The sequence below is a fragment of the Theropithecus gelada genome, chromosome 12 (assembly GCF_003255815.1).
Source record: "Theropithecus gelada isolate Dixy chromosome 12, Tgel_1.0, whole genome shotgun sequence".
In the NCBI taxonomy this organism is placed as follows: domain Eukaryota; kingdom Metazoa; phylum Chordata; class Mammalia; order Primates; family Cercopithecidae; genus Theropithecus; species Theropithecus gelada.
Genome location: NC_037680.1, coordinates 116530470 through 116554564, shown reverse-complemented (window position 1 = coordinate 116554564; position 24095 = coordinate 116530470). Strand labels below are relative to the sequence as shown.

Sequence of the window (24095 nt, the reverse complement as noted above, 5' to 3'; positions counted from 1 at the left end):
GTTCATCTTATAGCATAATATTAATTGAAGATAGACTGTAATATGGTAAAGGTGCATATTTCAACTTCTGGAATAACCCCTGAAACTAACTGTATTAACTTCCTATTGCTGCTGTAACAAACTCTATTATCTTACAATTCTAGAGGTCATAAAGTCTAAAACAGGTCTTATGGAGCTAAAATCAAGGTGTGAAAAGAGCTGTATTTCTTCTGGAGTCAATTCAGAAGAGTCTGGGTTTTCCTGCATTGAGAGGCTGCCCACATACCTTGGCTCTTGGTTGCATCACACTGGCTTGGGTTTCCACCATTACATCTCCTTCTGTGATTCTTGCCTCCCCCTTCCATATTTTAAGGGTCCCGTGATCACATTGAACCCACCAAGATAATCCAGGGTAATTTTCCTGTCTAAGGATCCTTGTCTTAGTCACATCTCCAAAGTCTTTTTGCCATGTAGGGTAACTTTAGCAGATTCTGGAGATTAAAATGTGGACATCATAATCTGGAGATTAAAATGTGAACATCATTAGGGGATTATTATTCTGTCTACCACACTAACAAAATAAATGTAGCTAAAATATCAATATGGAATATAAAGCAGAACATTTTTAAAGTGCATAATTTATCCAAAAGAGGAGAGTAAAAGAGAAACAAAGAAACAATGAACAAAGGAAATAGAAAGACATTAAAATGGGAAACTTAAAACATGTCATTTATTATATTAAGTGTAAATTGAGTAAATACTTTAAACAAAAGAGTTAACTTTATTTTTAAAAAGCATTTTATAATTTTAAAATACGTAACTTTGCTTTAAAGAAGCAAATTGTTTTGAAACAATGAAGCTGAGGGCTGTTGACTAAACTTCTCTGTTGAATTCAAAGAGGCCTGTCTCATTTCCTTAGTGGTTTCCTGAGTTCTAATAGGAACAAGCATCTTTCTCCTCAAATATCCATTGCAAAGGCTGAAGAGTATTAAATTAGCATTTTCCCTTTCCCAGGAAGAATGGGGGATGTAGGCCAAGCAAAGCAGAAGAATTTTCCAGAAATGCTTGACTGTTGACAGGTTGACCAGTCAAAATAATTTTCATCCTATAATTAGCTCTAAAACTCAAAGACTAAATAGACAAACTAAAGTAATCCTTATGGTTAATATTGGTATTGCATTGCTTAGAAGGAAAGCTGTTCCAATAGAATTCTCTCTTTTTCTGAGAGCAGGAACCTCACAGAGATCCAAGGAATATTTAAATTTAGCAAAAGATTATTTCAGAAAGGTAGCAGAAAGGAAAGTTAGTGGAAAACAAATCACCTCAGACATTTTGTGGTGCTTATCCATATTTTTGCCAGCATGGAATGTCTTACCTTTCTGAAAAATGCCTTCCCGCAACACTGTGTGGTTTGGATGGATGCTGCCATCTTCTGACACGTTTGGAATCTTTGTCACTTGTGTTTTGCCAGAAGAAGGCACCTAACAGCAAGTGGGACCTAGAGGACTTCCTTGAGATTTTTTGAAGCTGATAACCAGACGAGCAACCCACAACCCCCTGAGGAGGTGAAGCAGGATAAACAAAGCATGGAAACTGTTGGCAACTTTTTTGCTGTGTAGAGAAAGACCTCTGGGACAAAAAAGGCCAACTGATTAACAGACTGTATGAAATTCGAACATCCCTTGAGCCTTGTACCCAGGTACCCTTGAGACCAGCTGATCACCTGCTCTACCTGCCCTTCCAGAAACCTTCCAGCAAATTCCTATTCTTCAATGTCTTAGTTGCAGTTGGAATCCCTTCCTTTCCAAGGAAGAATATATGATATTTTTCTCAGGAGCGACTCTTCCCCAAGACAGCAAATATTTCTCTCCACCTCAGAGGTGACTCTTTTCCAAGTAGTTAGTAGTCATTCCAATTAGAGCTGAAGACCTCATACTATGATTTGCCTTCTTGATGTAATGTTTACTTTCTAGCTTCTGAGCTCATAATTGACAATCACATTACTTTTATTTGCAGCAGGATTTCTAGATGTTGCAAAAATCATTAATGAGTTTCTCTGATTTAGGCAGTTATAAAAAGTGAAAAAAATTAAAATGGCCTTTTTTTGTCTGTGTCAAGGACAACCAATATTGAAGATGACTGGAATTATAATAATAGTATGCCAATAAATTCAACAACTTATTATTTTTAAAATAGAGCCAGTGTCTCCATCACCTAGGCTGCAGTGGCACTATCATTACTCACTGCCACTTTGAACTCCTGGGCTCAAGCAATCCTCCTGCCTCAGCCTCCTGAGTAGCTGGGACTACAGGCACGTGCCACCAGGCCCAACCGAAATTCAAAAACTTCAGTGAAAAGTGCAAATATTTTTAAAATGTACCTAATCAAAACTGAAACAAGCACAATAGAAAACCTGAAAAAGCCATGCATCTATTAAATAAATGGAATTTGTAAACAAAACCTTCTTACCAGAAAATGCCAGGACTATGTGGTTTCACTGAAACTGTTAACAAAAAAATTAATGAGAAATAACACGAATCTTTCAGAAACTGTTTCAGAAAATAAATGAGGTGCTCTTTTCCAAACTCATGGTTGAAGCTAGTAAAACCCTGCTATCGAAACATAAAGAAGACGCTACAAGAGAAGAAGACTTCAGACCAAGCCTTCATTAACATAGGCATAGACACAAGAGTCTCTAAAAATATTAGCAAACAAATCCAGCAATCCAAAATAGGGCATCTCATCATGACCAAGTAGGGTTTCTCTATGAATTCACCATTCGAATACCCATAACTTACCGTGTCAATAGAATAAAAGAAAAACACCATATGATCATCTCAATAAATTCAGAAGAAAAAAGACCTTTGGCAAAAATTCAACACACATTCGAAGTAAATATTTCAGAAAATAGGAACAGAAAAATTGAATAAAACTGTCTCAAGCCCGAAAAAAAGCATCGACAAAAGTTAAAATTGACATCATGCATGATGTTGAAAAACTGAATGTTTTCCCCTAAGATCAGCAATAAGGCAAAGATATCTGCTTCTACTACTCATAGTTAACATTGTGCTGAAGGTTTCAGCAAATGCATAAGGCAAGGGGAAAAAACCACATAGAGACTGGACCAAAAAAAAGAATTATATGTTGTTTATTCACAAATAACCCAATTTTCTACATATAAAATACTCAAGAATCTATAATTCAACTATTAAATCTAGTAAGTATATTTGGTAAGGCCACAGGACATGATTATACAAAAATGAACTCTTTTTCTGTCTATTAGCAACAAACAAATAGGAAAAATAAAAATTTCTAAAAGTATGGAAGATGCCTACACTAAGAATGCAAAACTTTGGTAAGAGAAATTAAAGAAGTCCTAAATAGAGAAATGTATAATGTTTATATTATCTAAATGTGCATTCCCCCTAGTGATCCCAGATGGAACCATCAAAATATAAAAATTAATAAAGAGTAATTGAAGTATTTATAAGTAGGTAAACAATTATCAGCTGTTCGAACAATAAGAGTAAGGATACATACTTTAAGATTTATGTAGAATTTTGCAAAAGTTGAGAAAGATGAAATGAAATTAAACTGTTTTAAAGATCTAACATTATCTTAGTGGTTATAAATGTAATCATTCTTAATAGATTGTAATAAGAGAATAATGCATGTTGTCTTTTGTAGGATAGCCAGAATATAATAAGGAATATATAAAAATTTAATAAAGGAAAAATTGAAATACAAAAAAAGTTAATTCAATTGAAAGCAGATAAATGTAAAAATGGGGATATAAAAGAGAGGCCAATTTTTTAAAAATAGGCAAAAGATGTCAAGAAAATTATGTCAGCATTTACGTTAAATTATTTAAATATTCTGTTTAAAAGACTGAGATTATCAGGTTGGCTAAGACACGCCTTAAATATAAGGACACAGAAAAGATGGAAGCAGAAGTAAGGGGAAAATCTATGTCATAAAGTTAACCAAAAGAAATCTTGGACAGGTGTACCAATATCAGATGATTCTACCTTAAAGCGAGAAGCCATTCAAGAAATCAAGAGAAATGTTACAATGATAGAGGTGGGTTTGTATGTTGTGCAACCTAGGCAGGTTGTCTTATAGCCCTTTATGAGCTCAGAATTTCTTGGCAGTGATGGAAACTCACCTGATGCAGTATCCACTTGAACCACTTAACATTATCCTTGTGGCACCTGGGAATAGGCAAGGGGAAATGATGCAAGCATGAAGTTTATACTTTCTCCCACGTCATGAGTAGTAAACTCTGTTGTCTCTACCTTCTGTCGGCATCCATGAAAGTGTGGCAGACTTAATTGGTAGCTCATAATTAGGTAAAATTTCAAATTCTTCACAATTCCTGACATATATGGATGGCCAATAAACCCATGAAAACACACTCAACATTGTTAGTAGAGAAAAGGAAATTAAAATCACAATAAAAGACCTGGCACATTCACTTGAAAAGCTAAAGAATGGCATTACTAAATCTAGATTAGGATGCAGAGCAACTAAAACTCTCATATATTGTTGAGAATGTAAAATGGTACAGCCCATGAAAATTTGTAAGTTTCTTATATAGCTCAAAATACAATTTCTACATAACCCAGAAATTGCATGCCTTATTTATCCAACAGAAATAAATCTCTGTACACACAGATATATAAACAAATATTCATAACAGCTTTATTCATAATAGCCAAAATATAGAAACAACTCAAATATCAATCGACAGGTAAGGAGATTAAAGTGTGTAGTATATTCGTATGCTGGGGATACTGTTCAACAATAAAAAAGGAACAAATTATCCACCCAACAATATGGATGAACCTCAGAAACATGTTGAGCAAATGAAGCCATACTGTATGATTCCACTTACACAAAGTTCTAGAAAAGGCAAACATAACCTATAGTGGCCAAAAGCAGATCGATAGTTCCTTGAGACAGTAGGCAGAGATCATTTGCTGCAAATAGACATAAATGAACTTGTTTGGGATGACTGAATATTCTATCTTGATTGTGGTAGTATTACGCAATTGTATACATTTGACAAAATTCATAAAACTTTACACTTAAAATAGAGTATTTTAATACACTATAGCTCATAAGTTTGTATCAAAAGGAACGTTCCAATAAGAAAAATCTACAGCAATTCGATACTTGGTCAAATATTATATATTCTCCTACCCCCACACACACACACCCCACACACAAAAACATTCAGGTTAATTTATTCTTATATCCATTGTTTCAAGATAATTTGTTGAAGAGGCTATCTTTCCCCATCAAGCTACCTTAGTACTTTTACCAAAAATCAATTTACCATTTATATGTGGTCAATTTCTGAATCACAGCATATTCTATACCACTGGACTACATATCTGTCATCATGCCAATCTCACACTGACTTAATTACTGTAACTTTATACTAGGTGTTGAAATCAGGCAGTAGATATCCTCCAATGTTGTTTTTCTTTTCTTTTTTTTTTTTTTCAAAATGGTTTGAACTCTTCAAAGTCCTTTCCTTTCTATACAAATCTAGAGTCAGATTTTCAATTTGTAAAGCCGGCTAGTATTTTTATTGGGAGTGCATTAATCTATGGACCATTTGGGAAGAATTAATATCTTAACAATATTGAAATTTTTAATCCATAAACATGGTATATCTTAGTTTAGTATGGTATATTTTATTTTAGGCCTTTGTCATTTTCTTTCGACAGTTTGTTTTAGTTTTTGGTGTTTCGCTTATCAATATTTTGCAGTACTCAGGCTGAGAATTGACAAATCAGTAGGGTCTTCTGGTTCAACAACTGGTTGGAGACCCAAAGTCATATGTACATGTGTAGGTAAAATGGCTGAAAAGTGAGACTAATTTTTCTGGGACCCCTTGGCACAGGAGTCCAGTGCACTGTGGCTTCAAACCTGTTGGTAAAGTCCAAAGGGGAGCTACAGTTAGATTGAGTATATTGGACACACTAAATGAGACTCCATAGAATTGCCTGAACTCATAGAGGTTATTAATTTGAAACAATATAGAACACCTGGTAGACTAAAAGAGATTACCATTTTAATTGACAACAGAAGCTGGAATGGTTATAAACAGATTGTTCGTTCTATAGCTTTGTGGGGCCTGTGAAAAGGTAGATGGATCATGGACACTATCAGTAGATAATCAACCCTTAAATAAAGTGGTGAAGCCAATAACTTCATCAGTTCTTAATATGGTTCCAATAATGCAAAAAAAATACAGCAAGCAAAAGGAGATTGTGCTCAGTGACTTGTCTTGGAGGTGCTTTTTTCTCAATCTCAATCTCAGAAAAGAGCCAACTGCTTTATCTTTCTTGTAGAAAGGATCTCAATTTACATTTATTGTACTGCTACAGGGTTGTTTGAATTTACCAGCTTGCTGTTACAATTTAGTTAGAAGAGATTTCAAATTGATGCAGGTGTTGAGTGTAATAAAACATAAAAAATTGATATCGCAATAATATCAGAAACTGAAAAGCAAGCTAGAACTGACCTAAAGAGGATGCTGATACAGATGACTAGCAGAGGCTGATTGATAAATCCAGCAACAATAGAAGGGCCTGTCCAAAGGGTGAAATTCTTAGGAATAACATGGGCAGAAATTACCCTTGACACTCCACAGGCAACTAAAAATTAATTGCTGTCATTGCCTACACAGTGCATGATTGGGGCATTTGGATTTTCAAGGATGCATATTCCGCAGCTAGGAATATTGGTAGCTCCAATCCATGAGACTGCCTGAAGGAGGCCACATTTGAACAGGGACCTGAACAAAAAGCAGTAGCTCTATCGATGTTCTTAGGAGCCCTAATGAGACACACTCAGACATAATTCCGGAATTATCTGCCACTCACACTGCATGCAGGCAGGAGCTTATAGTTAAAGCCTAGGAGTGCCACCCAGTGGCAAACACAGGGATTTTGAACCAGAATATTTCCAGATGCATCATAGACATAGACCATTTGAGAGATAGTAACTAGTTTGCTATTGGGCATTCATTGATACTGCTTCTGTGATTGAATGACAGGAAACAATCTTGAAACCTGAAATGCCCATAATGTCTTGGCTGATGTCAGAGAGACACTCTCATCAGGAGAGCCACTCCCAGAAGAGTTCCAGAATAAAATGGAAATGGTTTACACAAGAGCATGCTACAAGGGGATGCCTGGAAAGTACTCGTCGTATTAACAAAACAGCAGCCTCTTTTCCTCCATGGCTGACTTTAGGACCACCTGAGGGACTGCTAGATCCCACTGCCACATGGGAGGTGCCCTGTGAGCAGCTCTGGATTGGCCAAGGATAAGCTGTTTGGTTTAGGGACAGCAGTTCCCAGGAGGATGGGTAGCATCCTGTTTGGAAGGCTGCCACCCTATGACCAACTGATGGAAAAACTGCTTGAAGAAGTTAAGAATAAATCAGCTCAGTGGGTGGAAGTGCATGCTGTTTTCCTTGTGGTATTGGAAGAATTGAACAACAATAAGAGCCCTTGTGTTTGGGTGTTTACTGACTCATGGGTGGTGGCCAGTGACCACCCATGAGGGCAGGCAGGTGGGTCATGGAAACTGCACTATTGAAGAATTGGGTAATCCTTTAAAAATGGGAATTTCAGGGGGTGCGTTGAAGGACATATCAGTGTCTGTCAGAAGAACCCCCTTCCAGGATCAGAACGTGATTGGAACCAGCAAATGGAAAACCTGGTGCACTCACTTGAGGTGGCCACCAGGGTCCATGGAATGAGTGGACGTGGGGGCTGGAGCTGTGCAAGGAGGGAGTGCACCTGGATATGTGCCCCCTGCACCCTCTGAGGCACAAGATTCCAGCAACAACTGTCCTGTCTTCAAACAAGAGGGATGGAGAGTGCATACAGTGTGAAGCGGACTCCCTGGGTGGGCAGGGGAAGGCCCCACACATAGCCAAGCAGTAGACTGTCACAGCACTCCAGGTCACTCCAGGGCATTACACATTAAAGTGGCCATGCAGGAGGAGACACGTGCTCTGGACTGGGCATTGCATACCCAGTGGTAAATGCGAATGCTCAAAATACGATGAAAGGATTGGAAGAGAAGATGCTACACCAGTTTGCTCCACGGAGTTACATTTCCTCAAGCAAGAGCCTAGGAGAGCCAGAGTGACATCATTTTAAAATCTACTCCATCTTAAAACTAGCAAGGAACACTCCTTGCCAGTCACGACCCACGGTCCTAAGATGTTCACAGCTGTGGAGGCAGCTTGGTATCGCCTGCAAAAACACACTCCTCCAACAACAGAAAGTCCAGACGTGCCAAAGCCCATAACAATATAGGCTTTCTAGATAATTCTAGCTATGCTTCGATGGACTCACACATGAAAATATCAAGGACAGTTTTCTTTAAATCAATAGAAGAATGCATTTTGTCATGCTGTCAGCTCACTGCACACAGACACAGCTTATCTTAGTCATTGCGTAGACGAGACCCTCATATAAGAAAAATTTAAAACAAAGCTGAGGTGCTCCCCATCTTGCTTTTTTTTTTTGAGACAAAGTCTTGCTCTGTCAACCAGGCTGCAGTGTAGTGGCGCGATCTTGGCTCACTGCAACCTCCACCTCCCAGGTTCAAGCAATTCTCCTGCCTCAGCTTCCTGAGTAGCTGGCACTACAGGTGCACACCACCACACCCGACTGATTTTTGTATTTTTAGTAGAGATGGGGTTTCACCATGTTGGTCAGGCTGGTCTTGAACTCCTGACCTCAGGTGATCCACCCACCTCTGCCTCCCAAAATGTTGGGATTACAGGGGTTAGCCACTGTGCCCAGCCTCCGTCTTGCTTTCTGAGGATACCCTAATCTGTAACAGAGCAGCTTTCAATGAACTCTCTTCTCACTGCACTCTGTGACTGACCTTGAATTCCTTCCTGCGTGAGACCCAAGAATCCTCTCATGGGGTCCGGATCAAGGCCCTTTTTTCCCAATAACAGACCCAACTTAAAACAGGTGAAAGGCTTGAGCAGGCACATCGGGAAGGAACCACTGGCCAAGCAGCATGTGACCAGTTGCCAGTGTTATTAGCAATGAGGGGAATGCACACTAGAAACACAGGCAGGTCCCCAAGTGGACAATAAAGATAGAAAATGTGAAATCATCCATGTCGTGTGGATCGATATTCATTTGTTCTGATTGCCAAACAGGACCCCAGCATACAGATGCACTCCAGTGTGCTTATCCATTGACCTGCCAAAGGGCAGCAGGGCCATTGCCAACTTTGGAAGATAATGGATGGGGCTGCTATAAACATTCGTGTGCAGGCTTTTGTGTGAATATACGTTTAACTCAGTAACTGCGTGAGAAGCTGTGAGACCATTTTCCAGAGCAGCAGTAACATTCTCTGCATCCACACCAGCAGCGTGCGAGGCCCCAGCTTCCCTGCCTCCCAGACAGGATGTAGTGCTGTCCCTGTGTTTTATTTCAGCCACTCTAATGGGCATGCAGTGGTGTCTCATGATGGCTTTGATTTGCATTTCCCTTGTGGCTAATGGTGATACACATCATATAAATCCTCTTTGATGAAGTGTCTGTTCCAGTCGTCTGCCCATTTCTTTTATTCTTTCTTTCTTTTTTTTTTTTTTTTTTTTTTGACAAGGTCTTGCTCCATTGCTGAGGCTGGAGTGCAGTGGCACAATCACAGCTCACTGCAGCCTCTACTCCCCTGCTTGCTCAGGTGATCCTCCCACCTCTGCCTCCCGAGTAGCTGGGACTACAGGTGCATGCCGCCACACCTGTTTTCTTTTTTTGTAGATATGGGGTCTACTGTGTTGCTGAGGCTTCTATTTCTTAATTGAGCCCTCCTTTGCTCTACTAGCCTTCCTCAGAGGCAGAAAGACCTTGGCAAGTTGGACTATTTCTTTACAGGAATGTCAACCCTCCCCCACTGCATTCTCCTCTCTTGGGTTGGGCTTCTCTCCAAACAGTGTAGCTCCCAGACTTCCTGGGCAGGGACAGGCCTCTAGGTGCTCCCATTTCTTTTGCCACCAGAAAACTATCTTTTGGAAATATTTGTAAGGCAGGCCTGTTTGGGTTAAGACTGATACAATGGTGTCTATGTTGGTCGTCTATTTGAGAAAAGAAATTATTATCTTATGTCAGCAACTCACATTTCCCTGTCCCCTTGAGAGTGACAACATTCCTGGATTCTGGAATAGAGTAGGGTCCCTCCCAGTCCATGTTCCCTGGACCAGGCCATGGCCACTGAGTCTAGAAAACGCCTCTGTCCCCAGGCAGAAGTCACAGTCCTCTCTGACCCCAAAGAGAGAGGGTAGCAGAAGTCGGGGTGGAGACAGGGCTATATGGGTAGACTCTGAATGGACAGGGGAGGAAGGTTGGTCAAGAGGCCTGAATGTCTGGACAGGGCACCAAGGATGGTCAGCAGTAAATGGGGTGAGTTTATTCCATCCAGGGTTGGGGCCACTCCTCACCCAGGCACCACCCCACACATGAGATTCCAGGCTAATTGGCAGTGTGGGGCAGTGACTTCTCCATGGCAGGATAATTGGACCCTGGAGTCCCCACATCTGTGCATAATGGGGAAGGAAGACACAGCCCCTTCTTCCCTGGTGCCACCTACAAACCAACTGGCTCTCAGGACTGGCCGGGCTGCATCAGAGGCCAATGGGTCGGAGGTGCAGTGGGCAGGACAGAGGGAAGCGCTGGGCTGCGTCAGGCTGAGGACAACCACTGTGACTCCCACAGCTCTCCAGGGTAGGTTCCTTTTGCCAGCGAAGTGACTGGTCTGCGGGTCAGCCCTGGGATCTTGTCCCTCAAGGGCAGTGGTCGGGGTTGGGATCCTGCCCCACGACTGGCCAGGATGTGACTACACAATGTGAGACTCCTCGTCACAGGGCCCCACCTCCCACCCCAGCTTCCTTTCCCTCTGCAGCCTGAAATCTTCACCCAGGGGCACAGGCAGGATTCCTATTCCCATGTGCCCACCCCCTGGTTTGCCTGCCTGACCCCCAATGTAGAAAGATGGGAGAAGTCACTGCAGGTCTGCTCACCCTGCATCTGTGCCAAGCATGTGGGTGGCACCTGCTCTGCCCTCATGCCCGTCCTGCCTGTCCACTGCACACCGCCTCTCCCTCCCTCCTGCTGCAGGCTGCTGAAAGGACGCTGGCAGGCACATTTCCGAAAGGCTACATTGGCTGGGTCTCATGCCAGTGACTGGTTCCCTGCCGGCTGCAGGCCCTGAGCAGCCAGGGCTGTGCTGGGGGGCAGGCGTGGGAGGTGGTGGGCTAGAGCTGCTGCCACAACACCCACCTGTGCCTGTGCCCTCCCCTTGGGACACGGAGGGACCAGAACTCAGGGGTCAGGACCACCTCTCGCCTGCTCCACCTCCTCTTCTCTACTCTTCCTGCTCACTCTCTGTCTTCTTCTCTCCTCTTCTGCCTCCCTCATTCGAACTTCCTCTTACCCCATCTTTGATGAGGCTGAAAATGAAAGGAGGTTTTCCTTGCAATTGTGAGGTTTGAGGACTGCGAGAAAGGCAAACAGATTCAAAAAAGCCCTGGGCATCGCTTCCCACAAACAAGCTGCTTCAGCCGAGTGGATCAAGGTGCCAGGGAAGTGTCCGTTTCCCTGACCCTGATCCAGCCACGGGCCTGACCAGTCCCCCTGCCTGACTCCCACGGGGAAGGATGGTCCTTAACCATCACACGAGGCCCCAGACTCAAACCTGTATCCAATCCCAGGCTCACCCCAAACCCCATCGCCAACTAGCAGCTGAGGGGCTCCCCTCATCCTCTCACAATGGGCCTGGGCCAGACTTCGCCGTCTTGGTGATTTTGGGGACAGGCGTGATAAGGGATGGGCAGGAAGACATAGGTTTCTAAGCCCCTCCAACCCCCAGACCTTGCTGCTGCATCCCCTCCAGCCAGCACACTCATCTCCACTGCAGCTCAGAAGCATGCACTCCAGGCATCGTCCCTGGGGACGGATCTTCCCCAAAAACATTCTGGAGGACTCTTGTCTGGTGTTTATACTTTCCATTGTGATATTAACTCCACAGAACTGGATTCAGAAAAGCTTTCAAGTAAAATACCTACTTACACTTCAAGATACCAGAAGTAAAAGGATGAAATGTTTTGGGAAATGGTAAATTGCAAAAGTACACTAAATTGTATCATTGTTTTCCTTCGTCCTGAGAGGCGTCTGTTCCTGCTAGCTCTGTGCCACTTCCTTTCCAATTCTGCCTGCCCCGTTAACATTGAGCTTCTGCTCCCAAACCCTCCCTGATACGTTTTCCCTCTGCGGTTACCAATGGCCTCCTACCTGCCAATCAGGCGCCTGCCTCTTGGAGGAGCCCCCATGTCCTGGCTTGGGCCACACGTCCCCGAGTGTCAAGTGTCGCCCCACCTCTCCCACCACCTTCACCAGCTCCTCTTCCTCCTCTCTTCCTGCTTCTAGAGGGGGAGGCTTCTCAACCTTTATTCTTTGCCCTCTTCGTCTTCACACTTTCCTTGGTCAATCTCATCCACATCCCCGCAGTCAGCACAGATTGACTTGCTGGTGTCACTTTGATTCTCAGGGACCCAACCGGGAAGTCTTGTTGAGGCTGCCTTCAGCACACACCAGAGAGGTTTGCTTTTACCACGCCTCCTGCCCTGGCCTGCGCTCCTGCAGCCTCTTGCCCTGATGACCTCAGGGTCTCTGCACGGGCTCTCCCTCCTCACCTGACCCCTCCAGCCTGATCTCAATGCAGTGATCAGAGCCAGCCATTTACAGTGTGGGTGGTGTCATGCCACTGCTGTCAGAGTGAAAGCCAACGTCCTCACCATGGCCAGGAGGCTCTGAGTGGGCTCCTCGCGCTCTTGGTTGACACTGTCTCCATCCACTCCCTATCACTCTGCTGCAGCCAGCCTTGCCCCAGCCCCGTAACCCCTTCTTGCACTCCCCAGCCTGCAGCCTTTGCACCTGGTCTTCTCTCCACCTAGGTGTGTTCAACAGACAGACACAGGCTAACTCACATCTTCTTCAACACTCTGCCCTGGTGTCACCTCTTCTCTGGCATATTCCACCATGCCCAGGCCGCCCAGTCATGCCCACCCTGACCTCTTCCCATCTGCTCACCACCTCTCACACTCCAAATAATTTCCTTACATGTCATGGGTATTGTTTATTTTTCTGACTTCTTTCCTGGCTTCACTAGAATTTACATTTCATGCAGGCCAGAGTTTGGGACTGTTTTTTTTTTTTTTTCTCCTGATTTATCTCAATTGCCTGAAGCAATGACTGGCACATATTAGACACTTACTACAGCTTGGACAGGACGCCCCTCCCGCCCCCGATCTTGACATCTGACCTCAGTCTCTGGTGGGCGTTCTGGATGTCAGGGATACTCCTGCAGCTCTCTACAGGGTGTTCCGTGGGCGCTGCAAACCCAGCGTGCCCCAAACTAAGCGCCTCATCTTCCTCTCTCTCCACAAATGCACTTTTGCCCTCTACAGGGAAACCCTAATGCAAGCAGAAGCCTGGAGGCCCTGAAATTCCGCATGTCTGGGAGCATCTAACAGCATCGGGAGCTCAGGTGAGCCTATCCGGAGGAAGCGACGCCTGGGGCAAGTCCTGAAGGGCAACTGGCAGCAGTGGGGACCGAATCAGCCCGGTGCTCTCATGGCGCTGAAGAGGGGCCTCCTGCAGCAGCCAGGGGTTCCAGGAGGGGCAGGAGCAAGACAGGCAGTGAGGCCACAGAGAGGCTGACTCGGGAGCAAGGGGTTTACGCTAAGAACGTGTGATGGGCGTGGCCAGGAGACAGGGCTGCGTGTCATTCCCTGTCACACAGATGATGGATCAGACAGTCAGGAGAGACTGGAGGAAGACCAGTGAGAGAGCGGTGACCGGTGACAATAATCCAGCCTGGGAGGGACGGAACTGAACAAGGACAGGCTGGACGGCAGCCCGTGAGCGTGGAGACAGCAGACCTGATTCTGGAGGCATTTAAGATGTGGGGGAGAAGGACTCAGCGCCTGCTCAGGTGTGGAGGAAGGAGAGGGGAGGATGATGGAGCTCCGTGGGGCATCTGGGTAGAGTGGAGGCCGCACCACTCCCTGAGAGGAAGAGCACGGGGGCAGGGGCTGGACACAGGAGTTGGTTCTGCAGAGGGGTCAGGGGCAGCCTGGGGGTCGTCAGCTGGAGGTGACCACAGGAACCACAGGGGTGAGTACATTGCTCTGAGTATGGACAGTGGGGACGGAAGGCTGGGGCCACAGCACCAGACACTGAAGGAAAAGGGAGCAGAACAAGAGCCAAAATGTGGGGCCAGAAATGAGCCAAACGTTGCTGGCATCTGGGAACAGTCAGTCCCTGAGGTACGCGGCGACAGAAGCCACATGGCAGTGGGAGGAGGGAGTATGACTGCCAGTGAGTCTTCATGTATGGGAGGAAGCGGGGCACGTCAGAGGCATTTGTGGGAATGTGCACCCCAAGAAGACAGGAGACATGGGGACCCAGGGGTATCTGAGCAGGAGCAGAGACACATCATTGCCTGACTCGTGCCCTGCTCTGCAGCTGCAATCAGGTACCCGGTGCGCAGACGGGGCAGGTGCTCCCAGAGAGAAGGGCCATGCTGGGAGCAGGGTGCATCTTGCACTGTCCACAGGGTGCACTGTGAGTGCAGGACTGTGAACGGTGTTGCCTCAGATCTTCCAACTTTTCAAAAGAAGCCAGAAATGTGATTCTTTCAGCAGATTTGCTGACCTCGAAGTCTCTTTGCACTGCGGAAATAATCATGCCAGTGCGACATGAGCTCTTTTAATGTGCTGCTGGGTCCTGATTGCTGACATTTTATTTGAGTTTTGTAACGATAGTTAAAAAAAAAATCATTGATGCATAGTTTTTCTTCCCTGCAATCTTCATCAACCTTTTGTATCAGGAGTTTGCTGTTTTGTCAAATGAATGGAGACTTTCCCACGCTCTCTAAGGGTTTACCTAAGGTAGGAAAGATCTACTCCTGGCGTAGCTAGAAGCTGGGCACAGGTCAAGTATCTGGGCCTGTCGGTTTTCTTTGAAGCAATTTTAACATCATGATGCTGTTGAGCTGTCTTCACTTCACTCTGTTTTCTCAAAAATAGACCTTTTTCTTGACTTTAACATTCACTCTTACATGATTGCTTTTAATAATCGTCTAAGCCCCCAGTCTTTCTTGTCATCTGTAAACTGAAGCTGTAAGAGGACCACTGAATAGAACACATATGAGGTGCTTAGTAAATAGCGCCTACCCTTCCCGTCATTTGGTGCATCTCCATCTGCAGTTTACTTTTTGTAGTCTCTGACATTGGGTTGCATGCTCATATTCTCCTGCTCGTTAAACTAGCTAGAGTTCCATCATTTTACTGTCCTCAACTCAGCCTACTTCAGAACAAGTTTTTGCTGCTATCGATCAATTCTATTATTTTTTCTAATTCATGAAAAATGATTTTATGCCATTGTTTTTAGGAAAATGTGTTATCTGTGATTCTGCTTTGGAGAGAGATTGAACATTTTTTGATGCTATTGCAGATGATTTCTCCACGTTTTCTAAACAAAGGTGTATGTTTTCTCAGGGCTGTGAGTTTATTATCCCTCAAATCAACCTTTCAAAAATTATATTATTCTAATTCTAAATCTTGGCATTCTAATTTGCTTTTACCTTTGAGATCTGTCAAGTAGTGAGAGGTATGTACTAGACTCTGCTGCTGCTACTTTATTTCTGTCTATTTCTTCTTCTTCTTCTTTTTTTTTTTTTTTTTTTTTTGGTCTCTTTCAGATGGAGTCTTGCTCTATCACCCAGCCTAGAGTGCAGTGGTGCAATCTCCGTCCACTGCAACCTCCGTCTCCAGGGTTCAAGTGATTCTCATATCTCAGCCTTTGGAGTAGCTGGAATTACAGGTGCCCACCATGACGCCAGGCTAAGTTTTGTATTTTTAGTAGAGACGGATTTCACCATGTTGGCCAGGGTAGTCTCGAACTACTGACGTCAGGTGATCTGCCCGCCTTGGCCTCCCAAAGTGCTGGGATTACAGGCATGAGCCACTGCGCCCAGCCCCTGTCTATTTCTTCTGATACTAAAGTCAGGTTTTTGCTGACTCTGTGTTGAGGATGTATTATTCACTAAAAGGTTCATAAATAAAACAGACCATTTGGGGTCTGAAACTTTACTTGATCAAATGTTAATTCTGCAATCATGCTTTCTTTTTGTTTGATTATACATCTGAACCTATGGTTGTCATTTCAACCTGAGTTGAAGTTTTTTGTTATGTATCTTGGCATATTACCACAACTACGTTTGCACCGACCTAATAAAATAGATTCTTTTTCTATGACTTGGGCGTTTTTTCCTTTTACTAGGTGAGTTTATCCTACTTACATTTATTGTCACAACTGACTTTTTTCTTGTTTTTTTTTTTTCTTGTTTTTTTCTTGTTTTTTTTTTTTTTTTTCTTTTTTCTTTTTTTGTTGTAGTTAGTTTTAGGTGCTTTCTTATGATTTCCTTTATTTCTATATTTTTTGTTCTTTCAAGATTTATAGGATCTATATCCTTTTAAAAACCGTGATTTACTATTAAAAATTTTAAGGACTCATATTACTCTAACAATAAACTCCAGGAATAAAATATAGCCTTTTGATTATCTCATCTGAAAATGAGGCAAAACACACTTTTTTTCTTATTACAATCTTATCTTCTCCCAAGTTTTTCCTCATGGAAAAACAATTAGATAATCAGTAATTGTTTGGGAAAAGAAGAGAAACTGGTTTAAATATAGTTACTGGCTTTAACTGTATTTAAGCCCAGTTTCCCTTTTTTCTTTTTCCAAACAATTACTATTTTTCATTATATATTATCTTAATAAACAAGGACAGACCTTTGCATTTTGTTCTGTAGCTATCTGGACACATTTGCTGGAATTGTATACGCTGTGTTTGAATGTGTTTTTCTTCAGATGCTGTGTTTGAATGTGTTTTTCTTCACTACCCGTGTTTTTATGCCGTGAACGTCTTGGTCAAGGATTGTTATTATGTCTCAAGTTAATACCTGTGACATTTTGAGTTTCATATTGAGGAAGAGTTTAAAACTCCTACGTTCAAATCAGGTGCTTGTGCAGGCTGCCTCTCTGTTACCCTCAGGCGTGAATACTTCCAGGTCTGGACACAATATTCGAGTTTCATACCCTCCAGCCCTCTCTAGAGGTTTCTCTGCTGTTTTCTGGACTCTTAAGTTTTTGATGAAAACTAAAGCTAACTCAACGGATGTTCTATTTTATATACAAAATTATATATATTTCATTCTGGCTGGATGCCTTTAGGGTTCTTTTTCCTTGAAGTTCCAAAACTAGCCATGATCTCCCTGGTACCTGCTGATAATGCTGCTATCCTTACTCTGTTTACAGCCACCAAGCTGCCCAGCCAGTTGCCTCCGCCCTTCTTAAATTTTGCTGGTTTGGAGCCGCAAAAGGACTTCCAAATACAGCTTCCATCAGCCATACACCCCACTCACACCCAGCCCTCAGCCTTCCTCCCCGCTGACCCAGAGAACTGTGAGATCCAGACTCCCACCATCCATGTCCCCTGGGCCACAGAGCTCTCCGGGCACCCTGATGAGGCTTTCTGGACACCTTCTTTCCTCCCATGGGCAGGTGGGTGGTGACATCCTCAAAGACTCTTGGCTCTGGGCCGCCTTTCTTCACTAGCTTTTGTGTCACGAGGATAGCCCTCTAGTTTTACATTTTATGTGGAATTTCTCTTTTTCTTTAAAGATCTGGGATTTGAAGACTAAGAGGAGAGAGAAGAGGGAGCAGGTGGTTGTGGTGGTGAAAATAAACACGCGGCACCACCCACTCTGCCAGCTTTTGCTGTACCATGTTAGTTTGGGCAGACCCTTGTCACTCCTTTAACCTTCCCATCGACATTCATTCCCCTACGGCTTGTGGAGTTTCTGCTGCGTGGTGGGAAGTGCTCTTGGTGCCTTGGTCCGTGGTGAGAGAGGTATAGCTCCTGTCCTCTGAAGCATGCAGCCCAGTGGGTGGGCAGCAAAAGGCACTTCACGAGCACCTTCCAAATAGAGAGTTTCCATCAGTCGTACAGCCCGGTCGCACCCAACCCACATCCCTCCTCCCTCATGAACATAGCAAGTGCAACCAGGAGAGAGAGGGCAGAGATGGGGGTAGGTGTGGGGTGATGGGAGCCCAGAGGACGGCCACAGCAGAAGCAGCCAGAGTGGGGTCGGGGCTGGGGGGCATTCCAGGTGCAAGAAAGGATGTCAGCAAAGGGCCAGGGACTCCACTTCATGCAGTTCTACGACACACACTACTGTGGTTTAAGTTCGTTTTGTGTTTAATCGGTATATGTAAAAGAAAGCTGTTTTATTAGATTTCATTCATGTAACTTCTATGCACAATCTTGCTACCATTTATGGAATGACTACTGCATGCCAACATGAATCAGGCGTTTTATCAACTCCCTACATTTCCTATGTGTTTTCTTTAAGGATCTGTTAAATTCATATTACTTATTTATATTCTTAATAATTTACCTACTTATTCATGCTCTAATAGATGCCATCAATATAGTTCTATTTCATCTTTAGTTTCAGTTTTCTTTTCTGTATTTCAATTTCTCTACTATTTGGGGAAGAAAATTGCTGTTGATATTATTCTGCAGTTTCTGATCCATCCTCTGTTTTCATTACTCTGTGCAATATCATAATTGAAACCTTTGTCATTTTAAAGGCACATGATGTACTGTACAATACACTTTATGCTCATTCAGCCATTTAATCTATGTATATTTTTCAGTATAGATTCGGAACTATGGTCTGGGAAAATGTTGACTTAGTGAATTGCTAATCCAGTGTGTAACCTTTTCTTTTTAAAGGAGAATGTAGTATTTGCAAATAAGTAATGGTTCACTATTTTGAATAAATAATACACTCACGTGAAACAAAATTTGAAAGACAGAAAAAGGGTTGCCATAAAAACATTTCCCTGCCATCTGTGTTCCCATATCCTGCTCTCCCCCCTCAGGGACGGTAAGTGTCCCCACCGCCTTGTGTGACCGTCACAGGTTGTCTGCCCTATTTACATACTTTTACTTGTATGAGCAGAGGCATACGATCCGTGCTGTTTCGAACATTTAAAACTGTAACTACAGACCTTGGAAACCATTCCATATCGACAGACAAACCTGCCCCTTCTTCAATGACCACATAGTGTTCATAATATGGATGTGACAAAACTTACTTAGCCCACCTCTTATTCATGAAAAATATGGTTGCTTCCAAGTCTTTTGCTTATTAATTCAAATATTGGCTTTAGGTTCATTAAACCAACCGATGCCCTATATCCCCGTATTTCCTTCTGAAGGGGTCTTCTCTGCCTTTTTTTCTGAATAATACTATTTGTTTTGTGACTTTTTGTTTTCATTGCCTGTTAGTGTCACAGGGCAACCAACAACTGTATCTACACATCTTTATAATTCAAGTGTTCTAGCCCACATCCACATGAGTTCACTGCTTCTGTTGTGGAAACCGCATTGAAAGGGCAGTGGCCCTGGTGTTAGAAGATTCCAGTCTGTGTCCTGGTGCTGCCCCAACCCTGGGTAAGTCCATGAACCTTTCTTTTTGAGTCTTAGACTTTCCATCTCAACATAGAGATGTAAGCTTTGTTTTTCCCATGACTGTAGTGATTAACAGTTGTGATTTATGTTAAAATACACATGCAGGTGTGGGTGGACAGCTCCTCCCTCAGCGACAGGCCCCTTGAAAATGTTCTAGACTTCCTCCTCTCTGCTGCCATCTGTTTTCTCTCTTCTGGGATTGCGTTGCAATCTCTCCCTCGCTGATATTCCCCTCAGATCTACGGGGATAAGGATGTGGCCACTTTCCCTTCTTGGCCTGGGAGGCTCCAGCTGCCGCTGTGGGTGTGGCTGGGTCTGGGGTCTGGCTAACTTGGACCTGGGCCTTACCCCTGCTATGGTGTCTCTTCCTTCTGTAAAATCAACCCTAAAACCGGGTGACAGGTCATACATATATCTAACAATTTACAAAGAACGCATCAGACTCAAACAATACACCCAGAAGCCTGGGGCAGTCTGGGCTCATCACCTGGAGGACACCAGACACCCTGTGGACCCCCTTCATGGTTATCAGGTCCCTTGGAGAAGTCCAGATGGTGAAAAATAGGACATAGTTTTGAGACGGATGAGGGAGACTGGTGGTGGCAGGCTCAGGAGGGTGTTCCAGACCCAGTGTTAGAGGCTCTGAGACCTAGAATCTATGTCATTGGAGGTTAATGCTTAACATGCATCAGGGTGGGGAGCTGCTTTTGTTCCCCACTGGTGCTCTGGGGAGCCGCGTGGTCTCTCTTTGCACCCAAACTCCCCATCCAAGTCCAGCTCCATTCTCTCTGTGCCCCAGCTGCCCTGCAGCCCTTTCCTCTTGCTCTTTGCTGTTTTGCAGGCCCACAGCTCCCAAACACAGAGGCATGAGCGGGGAGAATGTCACCAAGGTCAGCACCTTCATCCTGGTGGGCTTCCCCACGGCCCCGGGGCTGCAGTACCTGCTCTTCCTCCTCTTCCTGCTCACTTACCTCTTCGTCCTGGTGGAGAACCTGGCCATCATCCTGACTGTCTGGAGCAGCGCCTCCCTCCACAGGCCCATGTACTACTTTCTGAGCTCCATGTCTTTCCTGGAGATCTGGTACGTGTCTGACATCACCCCCAAGATGCTGGAGGGCTTCCTCCTCCAGCGGAAACGCATCTCTTTCGTCGGGTGCATGATGCAGCTCTACTTCTTCAGCTCCCTGGTGTGCACCGAGTGTGTGCTTCTGGCCTCCATGGCCTACGACCGCTACGTGGCCATCTGCCACCCGCTGCGCTACCACGTCCTCATGACCCCGGGGCTGTGCCTCCAGCTGGTGGGCTTCTTCTTCGTGAGCGGCTTCACCATCTCCATGATCAAGGTCTATTTTATCTCCAGCGTCACGTTCTGTGGCTCCAACATCTTGAACCACTTCGTTTGTGACATTTCCCCTATCCTCAAGCTGGCCTGCACGGACTTCTCCACTGCGGAGCTGGTGGATTTCATCCTGGCCTTCATCATCCTGGTGTTTCCACTCCTGGCCACCGTGCTGTCATATGGGCACATCACCCTGGCTGTCCTGTGCATTCCCTCGGCCACTGGCCGCTGGAGAGCCTTCTCCACCTGCGCCTCTCACCTCACCGTGGTCACCATCTTCTACATGGCTATGATTTTCACGTATGTCCGGCCCCAAGCCATTGATTCCCGGAGCTCCAACAAGCTCATCTCTGCCGTGTACACTGTTGTCACGCCAATAATTAACCCGTTGATCTACTGCCTGAGGAACAAGGAATTTAAGGACGAACTGAAGAAGGCCTTGGGCTTGGGTCAAACTTCATACTAAGACAACTAAATGTCCTAGGGTAAAAATCTGTAGTGATGAAACAACATTGTATACGGCACTTTGTGCTCTTTGAATTAATTTTTAAGTGAAATTTAACAAACCTACAGAACTGTGCACAAGTAATTAGCTTCGTCTACATATGTTTTCACAAAAGGACCGTGCTCATGGAACCAGCTCCCAGATCAAGAACTAGAAGCTGCCTTCATGCCCTCTCCCAGTCATTATCCCTCCTCCACGAGAAGCACTATCCTGACTTCCAAAACCAGATGCTAGCATTGGTGTTTTTGAAGGGTTTATGCATAAAGTATGCACCCTGTTATGTTCAGCTTCTTTCATTCACTGTGCTGCCTGCCCGAATCCTTGATGTTTTTGCATGTAACAGTAATTCATGCATTCTCATGGCTGTCCAATATTCATAATTCACAATACATTTATGCTGCATAGTACATAAAGCATAATACATTTAAACTGGATAATACATATACTGGAATAATGCATATACTGTATTATGTATTATGTATACATAATACATTATGCTGGGAGAAACCCTGTCCTGCCTCTCCCAGCAGGCATAAGCCACTGTGCTTGGCCACAATTTAGGTATCTAAATATAGAAAAGGTAAGTAAAAATATAGTATCATAATCTTATGGGACCACCATCTTATATGCTGTTCGGTTCATCATTCACCAAATTTCGTTATGTGGTGCGCTACTGTGTCAGTTGAGAATATTTGTGCTGGCTTATTTCTGGATCCTCTGTTCTGTTAAATTGATCTCTGTATCTATCAATGTCACACCCTCCGTCCACACTACACAGTCTTGATTGATATGATTATGTAGTATATCTTAACACTGGAAGAAGGACTCCTCCCACTTTATTACTCTGTTTCAAAATTCTTGTGACAATTGTAGGGCCTTTACATTTTTACATAAATTTTATAGTAAGCCTATGTCTACAAGAAAACCTTGCTGAGATTTTGCTAGAAATTTCATTAAACCTAAAAATCAATTTGGGAAGAACTGACTTCATGACTCTGTTGAGTCTTTCAATCCATGAACATCGTAAGCCCCTCCAATCACTGTGGTCTTCTTCATTGTTTTAATCAGTGTTTTGTACTTTTTAGTATGCAGATTCTGTGTATGTGTTGCTGGATTTAGACCTAAATATTATATTTTCTTTGAAGCAACTGTAAATGGTATTCCATCTTTTATTTCAGTTTCCGTCTGTTTGTTGTTAGTATGTAGGATGCAGTTGATTTTCATATGTTGACGTTTCAGTCTGCAAACTTGCTGCGCTCACTCATTAGTTCTAGGAATTGTTTGTAGATTCCTTTGGGTTTTCTATGTGAACAGTCATGTCAACTAAAAACAGAGTTTTATTTCTTCCTTTCTGATCTGTATGAATTTTATTTTTTGCCTTCTTGCATGGCCTATTACCAGAACTTCCAGTGCTCTGTTGAATAAGACTGGGCAGAGCAGAAATCCTTGCCTTGTTTCCTACTTAGAAGACAAGCACTCAGTCTTTCATGATTACGTACAATGATGCAGAGTTTTCGTGCATGTGCTTATCAAGCTGAAGCAGTTTGCTGAGAGCAGTTTTTGTTTTTAGCATAAATGAGTATTTAGTTTTGTCCTTATTTGCTGAGAGCAGTTTTATTTGCTGAGAGCAGTTTTTGTTTTTACCATAAATGAGTATTTAGTTTTGTCCTTATTTGCTGACAGCAGTTTTATTTGCTGAGAGCAGTTTTTGTTTTTACCATAAATGAGTATTTAGTTTCGTCAAGTGATGCAAAAAACTGCATCAGGCAATCTGGTCATAGATTTTTTCTTTCACCTGTTGATAAGGTGTATTACATTGATTGATTTTCAAACACCAGATTAGCTTTGCATCTTTTGAATAAATCACCTTGGGTTGTGGTGTATTATTCATTTCATATAGTGTTGGATTCAATTTGCTAACATTTTGTTAACGATTTTTGTGCCTATGTTCATGAGAGATTACTAAGTAGTCTATTGGGGTTTGAAGTTATTTTCATCCTGTCTTTGTATGGTTTTGGTATCATAAAACAAGTTGAAAAGCATTCCCTCTTCTGTTTTCTGGAGAAGATTGTATAAAGTTGTTTAAACATTTGCTAAAATTCTCCAGTGAGATTATCTGGAACCGGGAATCTTCTCTGGCGGGGGATGGGAAGTGGGTTGTGTGTTAAAATTACAGATTCAGCTTCTTTAATGGGTACAGGACTGTTCAGGTTATCAAATAACAGATTAGGTCTCATGTCTGCTGTGTTTTGTCTTGTTTCCTTTGCCCCCTTTTTTTTTTTTAACCTTCCAATGAATACAGTACATTTTTTAAGAATTCAATCTTGATTTACTGATAATGTCTTGGGAAATATCATTAGGTATAGTTTTTGTAGTGGTTGCTCTAGGTATCACAGCACGCAGATGTAACTTCTCACAATCTATTTGTGTGGATGTTTTACTGCTTCAAGGGGAGTATCACAGAATTATTTCATGTAGGTGCTTTTACCCTCCCCATTTTTTATATAGTGATGGTCATATTTCCTGTATGTGCAGTAAGCACTACATCGACGATGTTATGATTTTTGTTTTAACCACCAAATATAATTTTAAAAACTCAGTGAGGGATCGTTTAC

At 43.3% G+C, this 24095-nt stretch overlaps 1 protein-coding gene across 1 annotated transcript; it reads left to right on the top strand.

Annotated features, from left to right (window-relative positions):
- Nucleotides 1–20448: 20448 nt before the first annotated feature.
- LOC112636672 (olfactory receptor 6B2) lies at nt 20449–21503 on the top strand. The gene has a single exon (XM_025405480.1). The coding sequence runs from the start codon at nt 20503–20505 to the stop codon at nt 21439–21441; it is 939 nt and encodes a 312-aa protein (XP_025261265.1). The 5' UTR covers nt 20449–20502; the 3' UTR covers nt 21442–21503.
- Nucleotides 21504–24095: the final 2592 nt, after the last annotated feature.

What these genes read in the sequence shown, in the direction of transcription:
- LOC112636672 (XM_025405480.1), top strand. Translation starts at nt 20,503, where the DNA reads ATGAGCGGGGAGAATGTCACCAAGGTCAGCACCTTCATCCTGGTGGGC.